This window comes from Peromyscus maniculatus, chromosome 10, assembly GCF_049852395.1.
Source record: "Peromyscus maniculatus bairdii isolate BWxNUB_F1_BW_parent chromosome 10, HU_Pman_BW_mat_3.1, whole genome shotgun sequence".
NCBI classification, from domain to species: Eukaryota; Metazoa; Chordata; class Mammalia; order Rodentia; family Cricetidae; genus Peromyscus; species Peromyscus maniculatus.
In genome coordinates this window covers 97,809,219-97,828,805 of record NC_134861.1, presented here as the reverse complement: position 1 = coordinate 97,828,805, position 19,587 = coordinate 97,809,219, and the positions used below count along the sequence as shown (strand labels likewise).

At 42.2% G+C, this 19,587-nt stretch overlaps 2 protein-coding genes across 11 annotated transcripts in view; both read left to right on the top strand.

Annotated features, from left to right (window-relative positions):
- Positions 1-2,657, top strand: part of LOC102918786 (ATP-binding cassette sub-family G member 3-like) — a 184,310-nt gene extending 181,653 nt beyond the window's left edge. For 7 of the 9 annotated variants that reach the window (XR_013043071.1, XM_076546843.1, XM_076546839.1 and 4 more), the window contains one exon: positions 169-2,657. Coding sequence is in view for 6 of the 9 variants with exons in the window: in XM_076546843.1 (XP_076402958.1) it covers positions 169-322 (154 nt within the window). In the remaining 3 variants the exon portion in view is untranslated. The remainder of the gene's footprint in view (positions 1-168) is intronic. The other 2 variants (XR_013043072.1, XR_013043070.1) reach the window with 1 other exon arrangement.
- Positions 2,658-11,836: 9,179 nt separating this feature from the next.
- On the top strand, positions 11,837-18,933 carry LOC143267676 (guanylate-binding protein 4-like). Of its 2 annotated transcripts, none has more exons than XR_013043069.1 (2): positions 11,837-12,212; positions 12,400-18,933. XR_013043069.1 is itself a non-coding variant. In XM_076546836.1 (2 exons), the coding sequence occupies exons 1-2, from the start codon at positions 11,996-11,998 to the stop codon at positions 12,450-12,452; spliced, it is 255 nt and encodes an 84-aa protein (XP_076402951.1). In that variant the 5' UTR covers positions 11,847-11,995; the 3' UTR covers positions 12,453-18,933. The 2 variants fall into 2 exon arrangements, 1 of the variants encoding a protein (XP_076402951.1); XM_076546836.1 differs by having other exon boundaries at positions 11,847-12,197.
- The last annotated feature ends 654 nt before the right edge of the window (positions 18,934-19,587 follow it).

The window sequence follows — 19,587 nt, the reverse complement described above, 5'->3', positions numbered from 1 at the left end:
GATCTGCCTGCCTCTGCCTCCTGAGTGCTGGGATTAAAGGTGTGCGCCACCATCGCCCGGCCAAGAGGAATTTTTAATGATGTGTTGAAACTATGAGTTTTAAAAAAGAAGCAACAGTGAATGTACTGAATAATCTTTGACATTATTTGTGTGTGTGTTGAATTACAGATGTACTGGTGAAGAATTTTTGATGATCCAGGGCTTTGATCGCTCATCATGGGGCTTCTGGAAGAATCATGTTGTCTTAGCTTGTATAACAATTATCTTCTTATCAATTAACTATGTACAGTTATTAGCTCTTAATAAAAAGAGACATTTTTAAATCACTCTTCCACATTCCTTGAATTAATTTGACATTATTTTTTGGTATGATTTATTTATTATTTAATTTTTTTATTAAGAAAAATTTTCCACTCATTTTACACACCAAAGATCTCTGTCTTCCCCATCGCCTCCCCCACCTCTCCCTCCCAATCCACACCCAATTCCTCCCCACAAGAAGGCAAGGCCTCCCATGAGGAGGCACATCCAGAAGAGGCAAGTCCAAGCCCCTCCCCCTCAAGGCTGTGAGAGGTTTCCCATCATAGGCAGTGGGATCCAAAAAGCCCACTCAGGCACCAGAGATGGATTCTGATCCCACCTCCACAGCCCTTGACCCAACTTTCATGAGCTCCCACTAGTTTGGTTTGGTCGTCTCTGCAGGTTTCCCCATTATGATCTTGGTGCACTTGTTCATGGAATCCTTCTTCTCTCTCCCTGACTGCACTCCTGGAGCTCAGCCTGGTGCCTGGCTGTGGATCTGTTCATCTGCTTCCATCAGTCATTGAAGAAAAGTTCTGTGATAACAGTTAGGGTATTCACTAATCTGATCTCTGGGGTAAGCAGTTCAGTTCAGGCACCCTTTCCACTATTCCTAGTAGTCCAAGTTAGGGACCTCCCTGGGGATTCCTGGGAACTTCCTAGCACCTGGTTTCTCTCTATCTCCATGAAGTCTTCCTCTCAACATGGAGTTTCTGGAATAATCATGTGGCCTTAGCTTGTATAATGATTGTCTCCTTATCAATTACCTATGTGCAGTTATTAGCTTTTAAGAAAAAGAGACATTTTAAAATCACTCTTCCCCTTTCTTTGAATTAATCTGACATTTAAAAAAATAAAACTATGCTGGTGGCCATGTCAAAGGAACATCAGGGAGCACTTGAATTCAGGAGTTTGGCCCACCAGAATGCAAGGCACTGATGGGTGAATCTCTGATAGGCAAGGCCCTGAGGGCTTTGGTTTCAGAATGTCTCTTGCTAGTGCTGTGCCTTTACATGTTTGCTGCTGCTGTATTTCTCTGGTATCTGGCATGGTATGAATGGTGGTGGGGGATCTCCACTGCCTTAAATGTAATGTGATTATCTCATGGAAATTTCCTGTTCTATTGGGCATTTTAACTGTGGATTATTATGAAGATGATTTCCTCCCGACCTGTACTGTTTAACTGAAGTAATGATTTTATACAATAGTAGTGGTAGTTTAAATAGAATTTTGATGATTAAGGGTTTTTAACACATGTAGTAAGGGATTATGATAGAGGTGAGTTTAGTGGGAAATTTATTATAGGTAAACATAAGATATAGTGTTGACCTCGCCCCTGATGAATTAGGGCTGCAGAGCATAGAAAATAGGACCAAGGAAGTGTCATCACCTGGGACTTAAGAGTTTCTCTTGAGGAGCCTATAGACTGTGGTTTAGGTGAATGATTAAGGAAAACAATAGAGTCAGAGGAATTAGCTCAAGATCTTTTCGGTATTGGAAAATGTGTTCATGGAGTTTGGAGTGCATCATAGCTAAAACAAAGCTTTAAATAATACTTCATGTAACTAGAAAACAAAGAATTGGATGGTTAGTTAAAATAATTGGGCAAACTCTAAAATATGAAAATGAAACTAGTTATCTATTTTATGGCAATTGTAAAAAACTACTGTCTGTGTTAGCAGTTATGGCTGAAAGGCTCCTGATCTAGGAGAGTTTTAAAAGAAAAATGTTTAAAATGTGGGTGCTTGGGGACTATTTGTTTTTCACTTGTAATACGTAAAATGTTTAATCATGTAAGGGAAATGGGAAACATGCTTTTTTTTAAACTTGTATTCATTGTAATCATTCACTTAAACTGTAACTACATTGTAATTTTCACTGTAACTACATTGTAATTTTTATTTTTCTTGAAAGAGTCTCCTGGGGTATAGAAGCTGTAAGGGAAAAAATACAGAATTTAGAAGGAAGACATTAGGAAGTCATCAGGAAGTAGTGAGAAGGAAGTCACTAGGAAAGAGAAAGAAGGGAAATGCCAGGGTAGAAGAACAGAACAGAAAAAAGGATATAATAGAATAAGCAATGTGTAGTGGGAAGCCATTCCAGCTTTGACTTGGAAGCTTTAACCCCCATTGAGGCTTTGGTAAAGGTCACACCTACAAGGGGGGGCTGAGAGAGGACCCTGAAGACCCGAGTTCCAGATGCACAGGCTCTCTTAGTTCCTGGACCCTGGACGCTGGAGGTAGACCAAGCAGAGTTCTCCAGAGAACACCTCTGGACTGCGCCATGCCTTTCCCAGACCCTGTACACTATCCCTTCACTTGTAAGTTACCCCACAAAATAAACCTCCCTTTTAACTACATGGAGTGGCCTTAATAACTTCACCAATAGCAATGGAAACAATAATAAAATGAAGAACTAAGCTTTGACCCTCAGAAAAGTCCTAGTGTGTCTGTTTGTCTGTCCAGTAGTTCACCTGCTCTGCTGAAGGCTTGCTATTTATCATCACCCTAAGTGAGAAGCTGACATGTTGGAGATGTGTGTGTGTGTGTGTGTGTGTGTGTGTGTGTGTGTGTGTGTGTGTGTGTAATTCCCTTTTGGCTGGACTAAGAGAATTAAGGTTTACAGTCACAGACAGAAAAGTCAATGGAGTGATTAGTCCTTCATTTCCTGGGGTGGCTTCCCTTCAATTCCTGATTCCTGGCCTGCTGAAGACTGGTTTCTATAGCAGCAAATTTTTTCCCATGTAAATCTAGCCAAAACAAAAAACAAACAAAAAACCAAACAAATACCACCAACAAAAAAACCTCAAAAAAACCAAAATTCTAAAACTGAGCAAAACCAGCTTCCTAGTGTGTCCTTCAGGCCAGCTGTGGCCTGTGAGCTTGAACTACATTATGATGGGTTTGAGGCATGCGGGGACTTGAGTGTAGCATGGCAGAATCCTGCTGTGGGACACAGAGGTGTATCTAAGTCATGTACCATGGTGTATGGTGGATATAGCTTTTGCTAGTCCACACACACACACACACACACATACACACACACACACACACACACACACACACACACACACACACAAAGAAAAAGGAAAGAAAGAAAAGGTTTTTTGGCTACACGCTATTGGATGAAAATGTAGAACCACTGTAGCATGAATCTTAAACGGTCTTATTAATAAAATCAAACCTGAAGCCAGGTATTGGGGTGAATGCGGGAAGATCAGAGAAGCAGAACAAACCATAGCTTCCTTACTTCAGCAGTTCCTCAGCTGATCCTGTTTCCTCAGACTGGAAGCCTCTGAGTCCTCATCCAAATAGATCTCAGCTGAACTGCTGCTCAAAAGCCTAACAACTTAACCAGCCTAGTTCCTGGTCCTCATGCCTTAAATACCTTTCTGCTTCCAGCCATCCTTCCTGGGATTAAAGGTGTGAGTCACCATGCCTGGCTGTTTCCAGTGTGACCTTGAACTCACAGAGATCTGGATCTCTGCCTTTGGAATGCTAGGATTCAAGGCATGTGCTACCACTACCTAACATCTATGTTTAATATTGTGGCTGTTCTGTTCTCTGACGCCAGATAAGTTTATTAGAGTGCACAATATTTTGGGGAACACAATACCACCACAAACCACTGCTTCACAGAGTCATCCATGAGTATGGTTCCCCCAGAGCTGGCAGTAAATGTACCACTGTCATGTTGAAAAGCTGAGGTGGGTGGAGTCAGCAGCCAAGGCTGTTGCTTCTCTGTCCTAACCACTCTGCAGTTTAAAGCAATAGATTCACAATAAGACAGATTCAGATGGGATAAACCCTAAACAGTTTACAGTGTGTGTAAAAATGTATGTAGGCTTAAAAGAGAGAGGAAAAGGTATATAGACAGTTATATAAAGAAATAGAAATTTTTTAAAAAATAAAGCCTTTAAAGAGAAATTAAAAGTAATATAAAAATAAGCCATGTAAAGATGGAAATCACACACAGAGTCCAGATCATATTATCTTTGGGATTTTTAACTCAGAAAGACATTTGATTGCAAAGGCTGCTGAGTTAAACCAATATGTATATTTTAAATGTATCTTGACTTCAAAATTTTTGTCTAAGGATATGTTGCTTTGGAAAAGAGGTTCTGCTTTTGGTTCCACAGAAGATGAGAACCTGTAGATTGCTTCCAGGCTAATATGGTTTGATCAGCCAAGACCCTCTGAAATCTCTCCAGTGACACCATGGCCCATATCACCCAACACCCAAAATCAGCTTCAAAGCAACTGGCTCCCCTTCAAATGCTCCTCTTTACAAGTCCCTTTCACACATCCATATCTTTGCATTTTGTCTTGTGACCCAAAGAGTTTAACCAGAGCTGTCTGTGTGGCTCTGGGTTTTAGAAATCTGCTGGAGCCTAGATGGCTGTCCTGTGAGTATACATGTGAAATCAGTGACTGCCTCTCTCCCACAATCTACCAGTAGCAATAGTTCAGCAGAGTGGAGTACGGTCCTGTTGAGTCCCTCTCTGAACCTTGCTGCACAGAATGCAGCCTCACAGACTATTCCAGTCCTGAAGGATAATTCTATTACAAGTTGACCACGAGTTTAACATCTGCTTTACAGATGGAGAATGCATACCATATGATACTATAGCTTCTTTAAATCTCCTTAAATCTAACATTTCCACTGGAGTTCAGATAGCTTGTACATGAACATTTGGCAGTTCCTGTAAGGTTTTTCTTTAATTTTGACAAATACAAATAGACTAGATATTGAAACTGTAATTCTTACTTGATAACTGTTCTATTATATGTAATTTTTTCTGTGTTAAAGTTAAAACCTTCCCTTTTGATTAGATAGAAAAGAGGAAGTGTTGTGGAATGTCATTGTGTGTGCTGTGAATATATGTATTCTGATTGGTTGATAAATAAAACACTGATTGGCCAATAGAGAGACAGAAAGAAGGTGGAGAGGAGACGCTGCTAGCCACCACCAGGAGAAGCAAAATGTAATGTACCAGTAAGCCACAAGCCACTTGGCAAGGTATAAATGTATAGAAATGGGTTAATTTAAGATATAGGAGCTAGCAACAAGAGGTCTGCCAAAGACCATACAGTTGTAAATAATATAAGCCTCTGTGTTTTTATTTGGGTCTGAGCAGCTGGAGGACTGGACAGAACATAGAAAAACTTCAAGCTACAGAGGTCTCAGGTTCTTTGGTGGAAATTTCCTACAGTTGTTTAAAGAGATGTGATTGCAATCTGTCTTCTAAGTATTTATATTTATACTCATGGACAAATGCTACAATCAGCATTACCCAGAAAAGATTCCCACTGTAATGAAATGTGGTGAATGCAGAGGCTCATGGCTGCTCCACGTAAGAGAGTAAGTGACACTTGAGTGCTTAACCCTAAACAGGACATGTGTACCATCTCCTCTAAAGCTTAGGACAGTGTGTAAGATGAGTGGAAAGAGTACAGGAGCCACAAGATGAGAGGAAGGGCTGGAAATGCTTTATTGTGGGCAGGACACACACAGCCATTTCAACCATGGTCCATCTCACAACCTCTACAGCTGCCTGCACAAGACTGTGTCCCTCATCAGCACAGCAAGATTCAGAGAGGGACTCAACAGGACCGTACTCCACTCTGCTGAACTATGGCTACTGGTAGATTGTGGGAGAGAGGCAGTCACTGATTTCACATGTAGACTCACAGGAGAGCCAGCTAGGCTCCAGTGGATTTCTGAAACCCAGAGCCACATAGACAACTCTGGTTAAACTCTTTGGGTCACAAGACAAAATGCAAAGATATGGATGTGAGAAAGGGACTTGTAAAGAGGGGCATTTGAAGGGGTTGGAAGGGAAAACAGAAAGGTGGGAGGGAGGGAGAATGGCTGAAATGCATTATATATGTGGAATTGTAAAGTTTTTAAAATAAAAATTACAAATACAAAAAGGAACTTCTTGTGTACAGTATCTAATGTAGTCTTTTTTCTATTTGGTTTCTGTTTTGCTGTAAATGAGCAATGGTTAATTTTCTTTTAAAGTCCACAACATAGTGACAAACCATATTGTTAGTAAAAGGGTCTAAGCTCCAAGGTAATGTTACTAAGTTATTAACGAAGCATGTTAGTTCATCTCATCGATGATAATTATGAGAGGTAATTAATCAAATTTCTTTTACCTAAAAAGAAAAATTCGTCTTAGAAAACCTTATATTCTTTATGTTTTTACATCTTCATCATCACAGTGGGAACATAAACTATCATCCACCAAATGAATCCATCCTCAGTCATTATCTGGTACATAAGATAAGTACTGATTCTAATTTAAAAGCATGTTTCTAAAAAATGTTATAAAAACCTATGTTACTTCTAAGGTTAAAAAAAATCAATAAACTTGATGTGGTGGTGCAAGCTTACAATGTCATCACTTGAGAGGTGGAAATATCAGGAGTTCAAGGTCATCTTCAGGTAGATAGTATGTTTGAGGCTACCCTGGGCTACAAAAGACTCTACCTTAAAACAAAACAAAAACAAACAAACAGAAAACTACACATAATGAGTGACCATAGAAACATCTTTCATGAGCTCATTAAATAAAATTTATGACTGGTGTCTTAGTTAGAATTTCTATTGCTGTAAAGAAACACCATGACCAACAAGCAAATTGGCGAGAAAAGGGTTTAATTGCTTTATACTTCTATATCACTGTTCAACAATGAAGGAAGTCAGGACAAGAACTCAAACAGGGCAGAAACCTGGGGGCAGGAGCTGAGGCAGAGGCCATGGAGGGGTACTGTTTATTGGGTTGCTCATCATAGCTTACTCAGCCTTGTTCTTACAGAAGCCAGGATCATCAGCCCAGGGGTAACCCCACTCACAGTTCCTGGGCTCTCTCACATTGATCACTTACTAAGAGAATGCCTTACAACTGAATCTCATGAAGGCATTTCCTCAACTGAGGCTCCTTCTCTGATGATTCTAGCTTGTGTCAACTTGTCATAAAACCAGGCAGGACAGATGGATACCTCTCTGTGGTGATGTAATGACTCAGGAGTCTTGACAGGGGGTGGGGCTTTGACTATAGTTGCAGTAAAAAGACAGGATTCCTATGATATGAAATGGCCCTTGTGACTCTTCATGGGGACTGTGATCTGTGAAGTCATTTAAACTCCGGGGTAACTCAGTGTTATAGTATTTGGCAAGAGGCTCTCCTTAGGAACACTGCTGAGACACAGATGTTGGGGCCCAGCCTTGTGCATCAGTATCTATAGAAACTGCTTCTTGGAATACTTGCCTAGTCCTAGATCAGCTAGGTTTCAAGATCCTTTTCAGCCCTAGCGATTACAGGCTGTGTTTAGTAGTTGCTGTATCTGCACTGTCACGGTCTGTATTTCCCTTGTGTTTCCATAATTTATATTCATAAGTTCTTCATTTAGTCTTATTTCATAACAGGATAGTACTCATCAGCAATATGGGTGTTTTTAAACATCTTACAAAGTAGTGCATAATGTAACAAAAAGTCCAGTTTGGTTCTTGGTACAGACTCAGTGTACCCCTAGTTCTTCCTGTTGGCCCTTTCTGTGGTTTCTTCTAGCCCATCTGCATTCCTTTGGGACTATGCTGACCCCCAGACTCTCTCTAGCAGGGACCCACAGTTGCCAGACTAGGCTAGTACTCAGGTAGGGGACCTTCATCCTCCTTCCTGTCCTCCATTCCGGTCTCTCCAGACTTACCCTCAGTCCTGCTACAGCCTGTCACATGTGCCACCCGACTCACCAAGCCTATCTCCACCACATGGGGACCCAGTCTTTTGTTAATAACCCCGAGAACTCAGAGCTCTTTCCACCCACACTGTCAGTATTTCCTTCTAGCCAACCTCTGTTCCTGTGTGAGTATCTGCTGACCTTCAGAATAGCTCTCACTGTAGGCTGGAACTCATGGCCCACACACTGGCCACAAGTGGCTAGGACCAGAGTTGGCAACAGCAGCCAACAACAACAAAACAGAACACCCACCCAATGAAGACAAGACCACATATTTACATCAGGAAACTTTTCAGATGTCATTATTCCATGTGCCTTATCCCAGTGTAGAAAATACAAACATGGCCAATGAAGACATCTGCCTCTGCCAGAATCCAGCACCATATCAAAACTCTGAAAACTGATCTACTCTAAGATCCAGCTAGAATGTCTTGGTTATAGACCCAAAGAACTCTGTGTATTACTATAGAGACACTTGGTGACCCATGTTCACTGCTTCTCTATTCATAACACCTGAAATTAAAAACAGCCTCTATGTCCATCATCTGGTAAAGAGATCCTGGAACTTTGTTACATTTACACAATGGACCATTATTCAGCTGTTAAGAAAAAAAAATGAATTTTCAGGTGAATGAACGCATCTAGAAGCAATTACTCTGACTGAGTTAACCCAAACAACAAAAGACTGTGCAGGATTTCTTCTATATGGGGATGTTGGCTTTAAGCTTTAGACATGAGTACTCAATCTGTATAACAACAGACATTAGCAGCTAGTAAGGGACCAGAGGTGACAAGAGGACCTTCCAAGGAAGGAGAAATAAGAGTATAGTGTTATAAAGAGGTAAATGGAAAACTAGAATAGGAAAATTTAATGTGGAGGGGGATGGGAGACAAGATAAGGGAGGGAATAAGGGGAGGGACATCTAACACTAAAGGCCATTTGAAAAGCCATATGCAAACTTATTACCATAGGAGCACCCTAAAATATATACACACATGAGAAGAATTTAAACGGAGTCACAATATAATGAGGGAGACAATGTCCCAACAAGACATTTTATGTCACCAAGTAACATGTCACCTTGAGTGCCAGGAATGGATGACATCGTGTTTAGTCATTGGTCAAAGGAGTTCCTATAGATCTCCTCAAACACCACAGATTATTTCAAAGGCTGTTGGTTGCCATCCTTAACCTGATAGAAGGACCCTATTGCTGAAGACCCCACTTACGTATGTTACTGAACACAGAGAAATCAAGCAGGCACCCAATGAGAATCTTCACCCCCACTGCTAACATCCATGGCACCTGAAGGCACTTTGCATGCTCTAGAGGAGAAGAGTAACCAGTGTCACCAGCTACAAATTCTGTGTCTCCAGCAGAAACACGCCTGCAAGATAGACAGGTACAATAGCGGCACAGATGTGACGGTTGTAACCAACCACCTTAAAAACGGGTTGAAGGTCACTACATGAGATGACGCTTCTCTCTGACACTGTGAAGTGGACAAGAACCTGAGACTAGACAGGTCCTGCGCTTAGGGGAAAACCTGCTGCTACTGTTATTTGTCCAAAGAAACACATCATACGGTGATTTTTTTTTGTTCTTGGTGACATTTTTTGAACATTTTCATTTGTGTGATTTAGTCATTCTTTTTTTCATTTTCCTTTATTAATAAATTTTCTACTCACTCCACATACTATCCACAGATCCCCCTCCTCCCACCCATCCAGCCCTCATTTCCAAGCCACCACCCTGCATCCCCACACCCCCCAAATCGAGGTCTCCCATGGGGAGTCAACAGAGCCCAGCACACTGAGCCTAGGCAGGTCCAAGCCCCTTCTCACTGCACCAAGGCTGTGCAAGGCATCACACCACAGGCACCGGGTTCCAGAAGCCTGTCCATAGACCAGGGACAGATCCCAATCCCCTTGATTGGGTGCTCCCGTAAATAGTTGGAGCCAAACAAGCATACGGTGATTTCTGATGACATATTGCTCTACCTATCGACCAGAACATTGCTCAACCCGCATCAGAGAAGCTTCTTCTTGCAGTAGATGGTATTTTACAAAGAGGTCCACAACTGGACAATGTATAGAGACTGGGAAACTGTAGCACATAGGCCTTCCTGGGATGTCTTCATCAAACCTCCCATTGACACTCAGAGGTCCATGTAAAAGGAGAGGTAAAAAGGCTTTAAGATCCAGAGGTGGTGGATGCCTCCAAGGAAACAGGATCTTTCAGAAACTATAGGACTAACACACACAGGAACTCACAGAGATTGTGGCATCATATACAAGACCTGTACAGCTCAAGCCAGGCAAAATCCCAGCACTGAAAAGGGGGAGTGGACACAATCTTCCACCCCTAACCCAGAGGGTATGTGTGATTGGTGTCTGCTGGGAAAAGGAAAATCAGTTTTCGCCAATAAAGTGTCACTGGGAATATCAGCTCCACTCAGGGATTATTCTGTGTTGGTAATTTTGTGTTGTTAATTGGCCAACACAGAACAGAATCCTTGTGTTTTTTGTGTAATTTTTGTTTTGTTTTAGTATTTATTGTCTTACTGATTTTCTTTAGTTTCTATTTATTTTTTTATTTTGTGAGGCAGAGAGAGAGAAAGAGAGAGAGAGAGAGAGAGAGAGAGAGAGAGAGAGAGAGAGAGAGAGAGAGAGAGAGAGAACCTAAATCCATGCTGTCAAAAGAAAAAATTAAGAGTTCTGTCTCATATCAGAAGATATGGTGTGGGACAGAAGAAAACAAAAATCTAGGAACTATTGTCAAAATTCTATTTCTCCCCATTCTTATTCTTGACTCTTTGGAAACTTTCTTGTATATCGTACTATCCTAAAATTTAAACTTTCCATTTTGATATTAATAATGTTTACGTTTTCCACTGTAAACAATCAGTTTTCCTACTAGCAATCTCTGGAGTCTCCAGAAGGAAGATGGGGCCCCACAACAATGATTCTGCCTGGTTCATGATGATGCCGTTGAGCCGATAAACACCACACAAAGATAGGCTTCAGACTGCAAACTGCTCAGCACAGTTCCAAGGTGGCCAGCTGAGATGGTCCACCATCTTACTTCACTCGGAGACTGGCTATGAGTGCTACAGCTAGTACTAATGAGAAGTAACCATCGTTTTAGTTTATTTTACAGGATCCCACGGAGAAACCATTGCCTCCTGGACAGCAGGAAGCAATTCTAAGAAAGGGACCCTCTCCCAAGAGGTTTTTGTTTTCTCAGGGTTATGGATAATTGTCATCTGTTAGGGGTTGGTTATAAGTTGTAAATGCTTTGTCGGTGGAACAATAAAGTTTAGACTCATGAATCTCTTTTGGAAAAGAAAAAAGGGGAATAGATAGAATAGGATAATAGGTACGTTATTGTATCTACTTGTAAACTAACTTAAAAACTATCAGCTTTAGATGGTTTGCATTGGTATGGATTCTTGTATATTGATACAAATGTAAAGTTATTTTTCTATTCCTGTTTAAGATAATTCATATATTGATACAAACACAAAACTATATTTGTCATATTGTATATATGCTCCTACTCCTGTTTAAAATATTTTTGCATATTGACACAAATTAAATTGTATTTGCCATTCTATATGTATGTTCTATTTATGTTTAGGATATTTTGTATATTGATACAAATTAAGGTATTGTTGTCATATTGCACTATACATTTCTACCTCGGATTAAGGTATTTTTGTATATTGTCACAAATTCGAGGTCTTTGTCCTTATACTGTCAGTCTGTCTACAGATTATTCATTTTTATAATGTGAAACCTTAGTCTTTAAGCTGTTTGGTCACGCATGCTTGTCACACTTATAGCCATGTTAGTTAGGTTTTCTAGATAAACAGAGCTATATGTCAGATAGATAGGCAATCTTCAAACACTTCTTCAAACACTGGCTATATTTCATTGTAGAACACTTCATGGCTCCTGAAGGACTGGGGACTCTGGTGACGACCTTCGTGGATGCCATCAACAGTGGAGCTGTGCCTTGTCTGGATGACGCGGTGACAACTCTGGCCCAGCGTGAGAACTCAGCAGCTGTGCAGAAGGCAGCTGACCAGTACAGTGAGCAGATGGCCCAGCGACTGAGGCTCCCCACAGACACGCTCCAGGAGCTGCTGGGTGTGCACACAGCCTGTGAGGAGGAAGCCAGTGCTCTCTTCTTCTTAGGGAATAAGTCAAGTTTTCTGATTTTTGACTTATTTCAAGTCTTACATCACAATACTCTTCTCATGAGAAATAGTCAAACTGACTTTCTACTGGGTTCTTGGAAAGCTTCTCTGTTCTTCCCATTTGGTCACTTCTCTGTACATTTTCCTTGCAGGAATCCATAGCAAAGAAGGGGATTTGTGCAGAAGAATGAAGAGACCCCTGTGAAATACTGCCGGAGAGCTGACTCAGCTTTGGAGGCTCTAACAGAAAGTTTGTCAGCCTCCATGTTTTCCATGCTGGAGGTCACTCGAGAGAAGACTGAGCATGACTATTGGTGGGTGTCCATGAAAGGGGTGAAGGAGAAGAGCTGGGAGCACAGGACAGGGGTGAGGGTGAGGAGCAGGGAGCACAGGACAGGGGTGAGGGTGAGGAGCAGGGAGAACAGGACAGGGGTGAGGGTGAGGAGCAGGGAGCACAGGACAGGGGGAGCAGGGAACTTTGAAGAGAGCATGAGGAGGAGTCTCACGGGTGTGAGCATGCTGCACCACTTGAAAGGAATAATAAAGCCTGAGGAAGTCAAGGAACATTAGCTCCTTTTCAGTGCTGGAGATCAAAATCAGAGCCTTGCAATGCTGTCCAAACATCCCACCCCAGATCAACCTTTCATGTGTGCGCATGTGTATGTGCATGTGTGTGCAGGTGTCTAGTTGTCTTGAATGAAAGTCTGACTGTGCAGAGTTAGACAAGGCTTAGAACAGGGCAGCAGGGGTCAGAGTGCATAAGATGCCACAGAGCGTGGTGTGGAGATGGTATTTATCCCAGGTAATAGAAGTGGTTAAGATTTCAGAGCAGGTGGTATGATTCAAGTTTGTGGATTTTTTTTTTTGTGTGTGTGTTTTGTTTTTTGCCACCACGTTAGAGATAACCAAAAATGTTGATTGGCATTTCTTAGCATTTTGCCTGGCCCTGACAGCAGGTCTGTTTATGTATAGTATGATTACAGAAAGGTTTTAAAAGAGTGCCTTATACCTGTCATGAAAGGCAGCAAGAAAGGGTGATGGGTCTGGGGATCTGAACTATGGGGTTCTCCCTCCACACTGAACACATTTCCAGCCTTGCAGGATTGCTGCCAAAGCTGGCCCCTGAAAAGGCATTTCCTGGAATATAATTCTGTTGGAAACTGAAAGCAGCTGAGCCTCTTCTGTACCTGGGGCATTTCTAGGAACTCGATTGCTTCATGTGGTAGCAAAACAGGAAAGTGGTTTCTTTTCAGCTCTAAAGAGGTTTGCAACTACAAAATTAAAGCACAAAGGCAATTACACCCCTTCGCCCTGTTGTAGTTTTCTTGTTTTTTAAAAACCGTCTGTCTCTCTCACGATGTGTGTCCATGTCTGTGTGAGTGCTTGTCTGTGTGTGTAAGGGAAGGTCGTGTGTGCCACGTTGCTGTGGAGGTCCCTGCTCCCCATGTTGTTTGTTACAAGGTGTGCAAGCTGGCCCACAGGTTTCTGGGTATTGTTCTGTCTCTGCCACTTGCCTTGCCACACTAGCACTGAGACAGCATATGCACGATACAGCATGAGCTTTCACGTGGATTCTGGGGGTTCAAACTCAGGCACTCACGCTTGAATGGCAAGGGCTCTACAGACCGAGTCATGTTTCCACACCCCAGTGTACATTTGTGGAACATATTTAGAAACCACATTTTCCTACTGGCAATATCCTTTTCACAGTCTAGAACAGCTTCTTCTCATGGACTGTGGTTTTGGCTGGGAACTTCACCAAAGTCTCACAATGGTCAATGTATCTCTTCAGTGTCTGCTGTCTCCACTACCCTCCATGGTGCATGTCTCCACAGGGCTTCCGAAACCAGGGGAGCTGTGTTATTTTCAACTGTCTGTGCTCTCCCACAGCCTCCCTGTCACCTGTCATAGAGAAGCCACAGAAAATACAGTAAAAAGGCAAAATCAGAAGCTCTTTACGTTAAGACACAACCTGAAAATTCTTGATAAAAAAAAAAAAAAAGGTTGTACTAGTGTTTATAAAATCTCCTGACATACCTTAGGAGCAGGGTGGGGGTATAAATAAGAATATAAAAATGAGAAGAGACCTAAACAATGGAAGAAGAGAAATAGCAGAGGAAGAGGAACCAGTAGTCTCAGGACAGGTATGCTGAGGATGTTCTGTCTTTGCTGTTTGTTGTGTTTGGTTTCCTAGAGATGAGGGATGCTGGGGAAATACACAAGGGCTAGATGCCTACAGATGAGGGATGCTGGGGGAATATACAGAGGTAATGATCTAGACACCAAAATGAGGCCTGTGCTCTGACTTGTTAGCAATGTGGAGTAAAACCTTACAACTGATCATGGCTGCCACACCACCTTGCAGGTAAACTACCTCTGTGCTTCTGAGTCTGCAGTCATTTTCCATGTCTCTTTGATCATCTTCTCTACAGGCGCATAAATAGCAAACTCAGAATACTCTGTGAGGGGAGCTGAAATTACATCGTGAAGCTCATCAGGCTCATTGAAAATTGTAGTACTTTCTTTATATTTTTTATTTATTTATTTTTTTGAATTTTTTTGTTTGGTTTTTCTTTTATTTATTTATTTTATTATTTAATTTAATTTTACATATCAGCCACAAATTCCCTAGTCCTCCCTCCTCCAGCCCCCTTCCCACCAGCCCACCCCCCCATTCTGATCTCCTCCAGGGCAAGGACCCCCCTGTGGATTCAGCTCAGCCTGGTAGATTCAGTCAAGGCAGGTCCAGTCCCCTCCTCCCTTTTCCCAGGCTGAACAAAGTGTCCCTGCATAAGCTCCAGGTTCCAAACAGCCAGCTCATGCACTAAGGACAGGTCCTGGTCCCACTGCCTGGGGGCCTTCCAAACTGTTCAAGTTAAAAAATACTTTTATTGAAATTTTTTCCATACAACATATTCTGATCAAGCTTTCCTGTTCCCCAATTCCTCCCAGCTCCTGCCCATCTCCCCACCCACAAACCAACGGCTTTTCTTCTTCTCTCTTTTTAGAAAACAAACAAAAGCAAGCAAACAAAACCATAATAAACACACATTCCCTATAAAAGCAAACAATCAGAAACAATAATAAACAAAAACTCCAGTAAGTTAAAAAAAAAAAGGCTCAAACAAGGGTAATATTTTTATAGGAACTTCTTTTTAAAAAGTGTTTTAAAACTCTGTATTTATTCTTGTATTTTATGTATATGAGTGCCCTGTCTGCATGTATGCCTGCGTGCCAGAAGAAGGAATTGATCCTATTATAGATGGTTGTGTTCTACCATGCAGTTGCTGGAAATTGAACTCAGGACCCCTGGAAGAGCATGTAGCATGAATTCTAAAAGGTCTTATTAATAAAATCAAACCTGAAGCCAGGTATTGGGGTGGAATGCTGGAGGATCAGAGAAGCAGAACAAGCCACAGCCACCTCACCTTGCCAATTCCTCAGCTGATCTTGTTTCCTCAGACTGGAAGCCTCTGTGTTCTTATCCAAATGGATCTCAGCTGAACTGCTGCTCAAAAGCCTGAAAGCTTAACTAGCTCTAGTTCCTGGTCCTCGCGCCTTATATACCTTTCTGCTCTCTGCCATCACTTCCTGGGATTAAAGGCTCACTTCCTAGGACTAAAGACATGTGTCACCATGCCTGGCTGTTTCCAATGTGGCCTTGCACTCACCGAGATCCAGAGGGATTTCTGCCTCTGGAATGCTAGGATTAAAGGTGTGTGTGCCACCATTTTCTAGCCTCTGTATCTAGTGGCTGTTCTGTTCTCTGACCCCAGATAAGGTTACTAGGGTGCACAATATTTTGGGGAACACAATCCCACCACAAGAGCAGCCAATGCTCTTAGCAGTGAGCCATCTATCTCTCCAGCCCCACACTAAGGAAAGACATACCCATACAAACACTGGAAGTACACAGAACACCAAAGAGACAAGGCCAGAAAAGAGACTCCCCACAGCCTATCATAGTTCAAGTACACACAACCAAGAGAGTGAACTGTAAGCTGCAAAAGAATAAACACAAGTCACATAGGAAGGAAAATCCACTAGAGTAATGGCTGATTTCTCAGTGGAAACTTTGCAAGTTTTGAAAGCCAGAAGACTTTGGAGCAATACATTCTAAGTCCTAAAAGACCGTAAATTTTAAGAAAAAAGCAAAACAAAGCAAAGCAAAACCAGAGCTGTTGAGATAACTCAGTGAGTAAAGCACATGCTGCAAAAGCCTGGTTTGAACCCAGAACATGTGTAAACATCTGCACCAAGTTGTTCTGTGCTCTCTCTGTCTCTGTCTCTCTCTCTCTCCCCCCATACTCTAATAATAGTAATAATGATGATGATGCTGATTTACAAAGAAAACAAATGAATGTCAATATTCAGAAATAATTGCATAGGTTTAATTTTCTGAGAAAGTGAAAGGATTCTTTTCATGGTACTCTTTTCCTGCCAAACAAGAAAGTGTATGCTTGGAATTGATTTTAAAAGCTCTCAGCCATGGCTGGAGAGATGGCTTCATGGTTAAGAACACTTTCTGTTCTTCCTGAGGACCTGGGTTCTATTCCCAGTACTCACATGGACACTCACAACCATCTGTAACTTTAGTTCTAGGGAATCGATGCTCTCTCTGAACTCTGCAGGCACCAGGCATGCTAGTAATGCACAGACATAAGCAAAAACACTATTTCAGCACTACAGTTACACTGTGGCCACCTGACCCACCTTGTGTATGTGTGTCCAGAGATCAGTAGGTCCACACGCTTGTGCAACAAACACTTTATTGACTGAGCTCTCTCTCTCCCTCTCTCTCTCTCTCTCTCTCTCTCTCTCTCTCTCTCTCTCTCTCTCTCTCTCTCTCTCCTCAGCTGTCCTGTCCTTCTTTCCTGGCTGATTGGCTGGAGAGCAGGTGTGAGAACCGAAATCCCAGGAGAGCAACACTGAAAGCAGAACCTCCCAACAGCCTCAGCATTGGAAGGAAGTGATCGCTGTGTGTCCTGTCATGACTCTGTGGCCTTCTGTGGTCCTGACCTTGTCAATCACTTCCAGAATCCTGTAATACAGAGTGGAGGAATGGAGTAAGTGCCTCCACAATGTTTATCCTTGGAGTCTGCAGAGGAGGTGAAAGACACACTCAGGAACCTGTATCAACAGGTGTTGGGTGTCTAGAGTTGCCTGCTGATTATCATCCCCTTCCATTTCTCACTGGATGCTGAGAAAAAGCTCACTAAGAATTGCAGTAGATTTTCATTAGTTACTTGTAATAAAGACTCGTTTATTTAATGTGATACCAGTTTTAGCAAAAACTGTTAAATATAAGGACTTGGAAAATTCAACTGACTATAAGGAGGTCAGAGTTGAGTTTCATTCTCCCAATTATGAGGTAATATTGATATAGTGAAAAAGTCATTATCTGGGAATATATTGTATGTTATTTGTTGCTGGAGGGCTTCTCTCCAGGTTCCCCAAGTCCCGCAGTCCCACAATCCACTTATAAAATAATCACTCAGACGCTTATATTACTTATAAACTGTATGGCCGTGGCAGGCTTCTTGCTAACTGTTCTTTTATCTTAAATTAACCCATTTCCATAAATCTATACCTTGCCATGTGGCTGGTGGCTTACCGGTGTCTTTACACGCTGCTTCTCCTGGCGGTGGCTGCAGTGTCTCTCCTCCTTCTTCCTGTTCCCCCAATTCTCCTCTCTTCTTGTCCAACCTATACTTCCTGCCTGGTCACTGGCCATCAGTGTTTTATTTATATAGAGTGATATCCACAAAGACAGACAATGCCCCAGCATATGTCTCTAATAAAATGAGACAGTTCTTTGCTTATTACAATATAAAGCATGTTACAGGTATACCACACAATCCCACAGGCCAAGCAGTCATAGAGAGATCCAATTGAACTTTAAAGGATATGCTAAATAAACAGCAACAGGTAACAATGACTCCTAGAAATAGACTGCATAATGGTTTATTAACCTTGAATTTTCTCAATGCTAATGAGAAAGGAACAACAGCTGCGGAGAGACATTGGACGACAGACAAAACTCCTGAGCTAAACCAACCAGTTTATTTCAAGGATGTGCTGACCTCAGAATATAACCTGGATATGTTCTACATTGGGGAAGGGGTTTTGCCTTTGTTTCTGCAGGAGAAGAAAAGCTATGGATTGTGGTGGTATTGTGTTCACCAAAATATTGTGTACCTTAATAAACTTATCTGGGGTCAGAGAACAGACAGCCACTAGATACAAAGGCTAGAAAATGGTGGCACTCACACCTTTAATCCTAGCATTCCAGAGATAGAAATCCCTCTGGATCTCTGTGAGTTCAAGGCCACATTGGAAACAGCCAAGCATGGTGACACGCCTTTAATCCCAGAAAGCCAGCCTTTAATCCCAAGGAGTGGTGGTAGAAAGTAGAAAGATATATAAGGCGTGAGGACCAGAAACTAGAAGCATTTGGCTGGTTAAGCATGTGGCTGGTTAAGCATTCAGGCTTTGGAGCAACACAGTTCAGCTGAGATTCATTCGGGATGAGGACACAGAGGCTTCCAGACTGAGGAAACAGGACCAGCTGAGGATCCGGCGAGGTGAGATAGCTATGGCTTGTTATGTCTCTCTGATCTACCAGCATGGACCCCAATAACTCGCCTCGGGTTTGATTTTATTAATAAGAACTTTTAAAATTCCTGCTACATTCTGGCGCCCAACGTTTGTGTTATGAATTCATGAAAAAGCTGTTTGCCTGTGGCCTTGTGAGCCCCAGCTCAGGCCCAAGCTACACTCAGACGGTTGTGGTGGCGCACACCGGTAGGATTTGCTGAAGGAGACAGAGGCAATAGGATCCCGAGTTTGAGCCGACCTAGGAGGCTTGGGAGAAGCTTTGGCCTGGACTGAGCCACAAACAGTGGTGGGACCATGGAAGCAGTGGTTACTGCTCCATATTGCCAGCTCCTTCTCATCATGTTGGTGACTGCGGTGATGCTGCTACCTGGGACGAAGGGTTTACTGCTGCTGGTTCAGAGAAGAATTGCCAGGACCATCGTGTTACAAGAAAGCATCAGCAAAGGTCAGTTTGGAAAAGTTTGGCAAGACAAATGGTGGAGAGAAATTGTTGTGAAGATTTTCTGTTCTAGGGAAGAATGTTCATGGTTCCAAGAGACAGACATTTATCAGACTGTGATTGCTCCAAACCAGAGGAGGCACAAAAAAAAAAAAAAAGGCTGCATGGAACCATGACCACACCTAACAGCGACTTTGAAATCTTCAAAAGGACTATGGTAAAGCCATTAAGCTGATTAACACCACGGAAAGATCTGCTTTGGACTACAAACTGCTTAGGACAA

Coding starts and splice junctions, on each gene's coding strand:
- LOC143267676 (XM_076546836.1), top strand. CDS start 11,996: ATGGCTCCTGAAGGACTGGGGACTCTGGTGACGACCTTCGTGGATGCC. Junction 12,198..12,399: donor CACGCTCCAGGAGCTGCTGG/GTGTGCACACAG, acceptor TTTTCCTTGCAG/GAATCCATAGCAAAGAAGGG.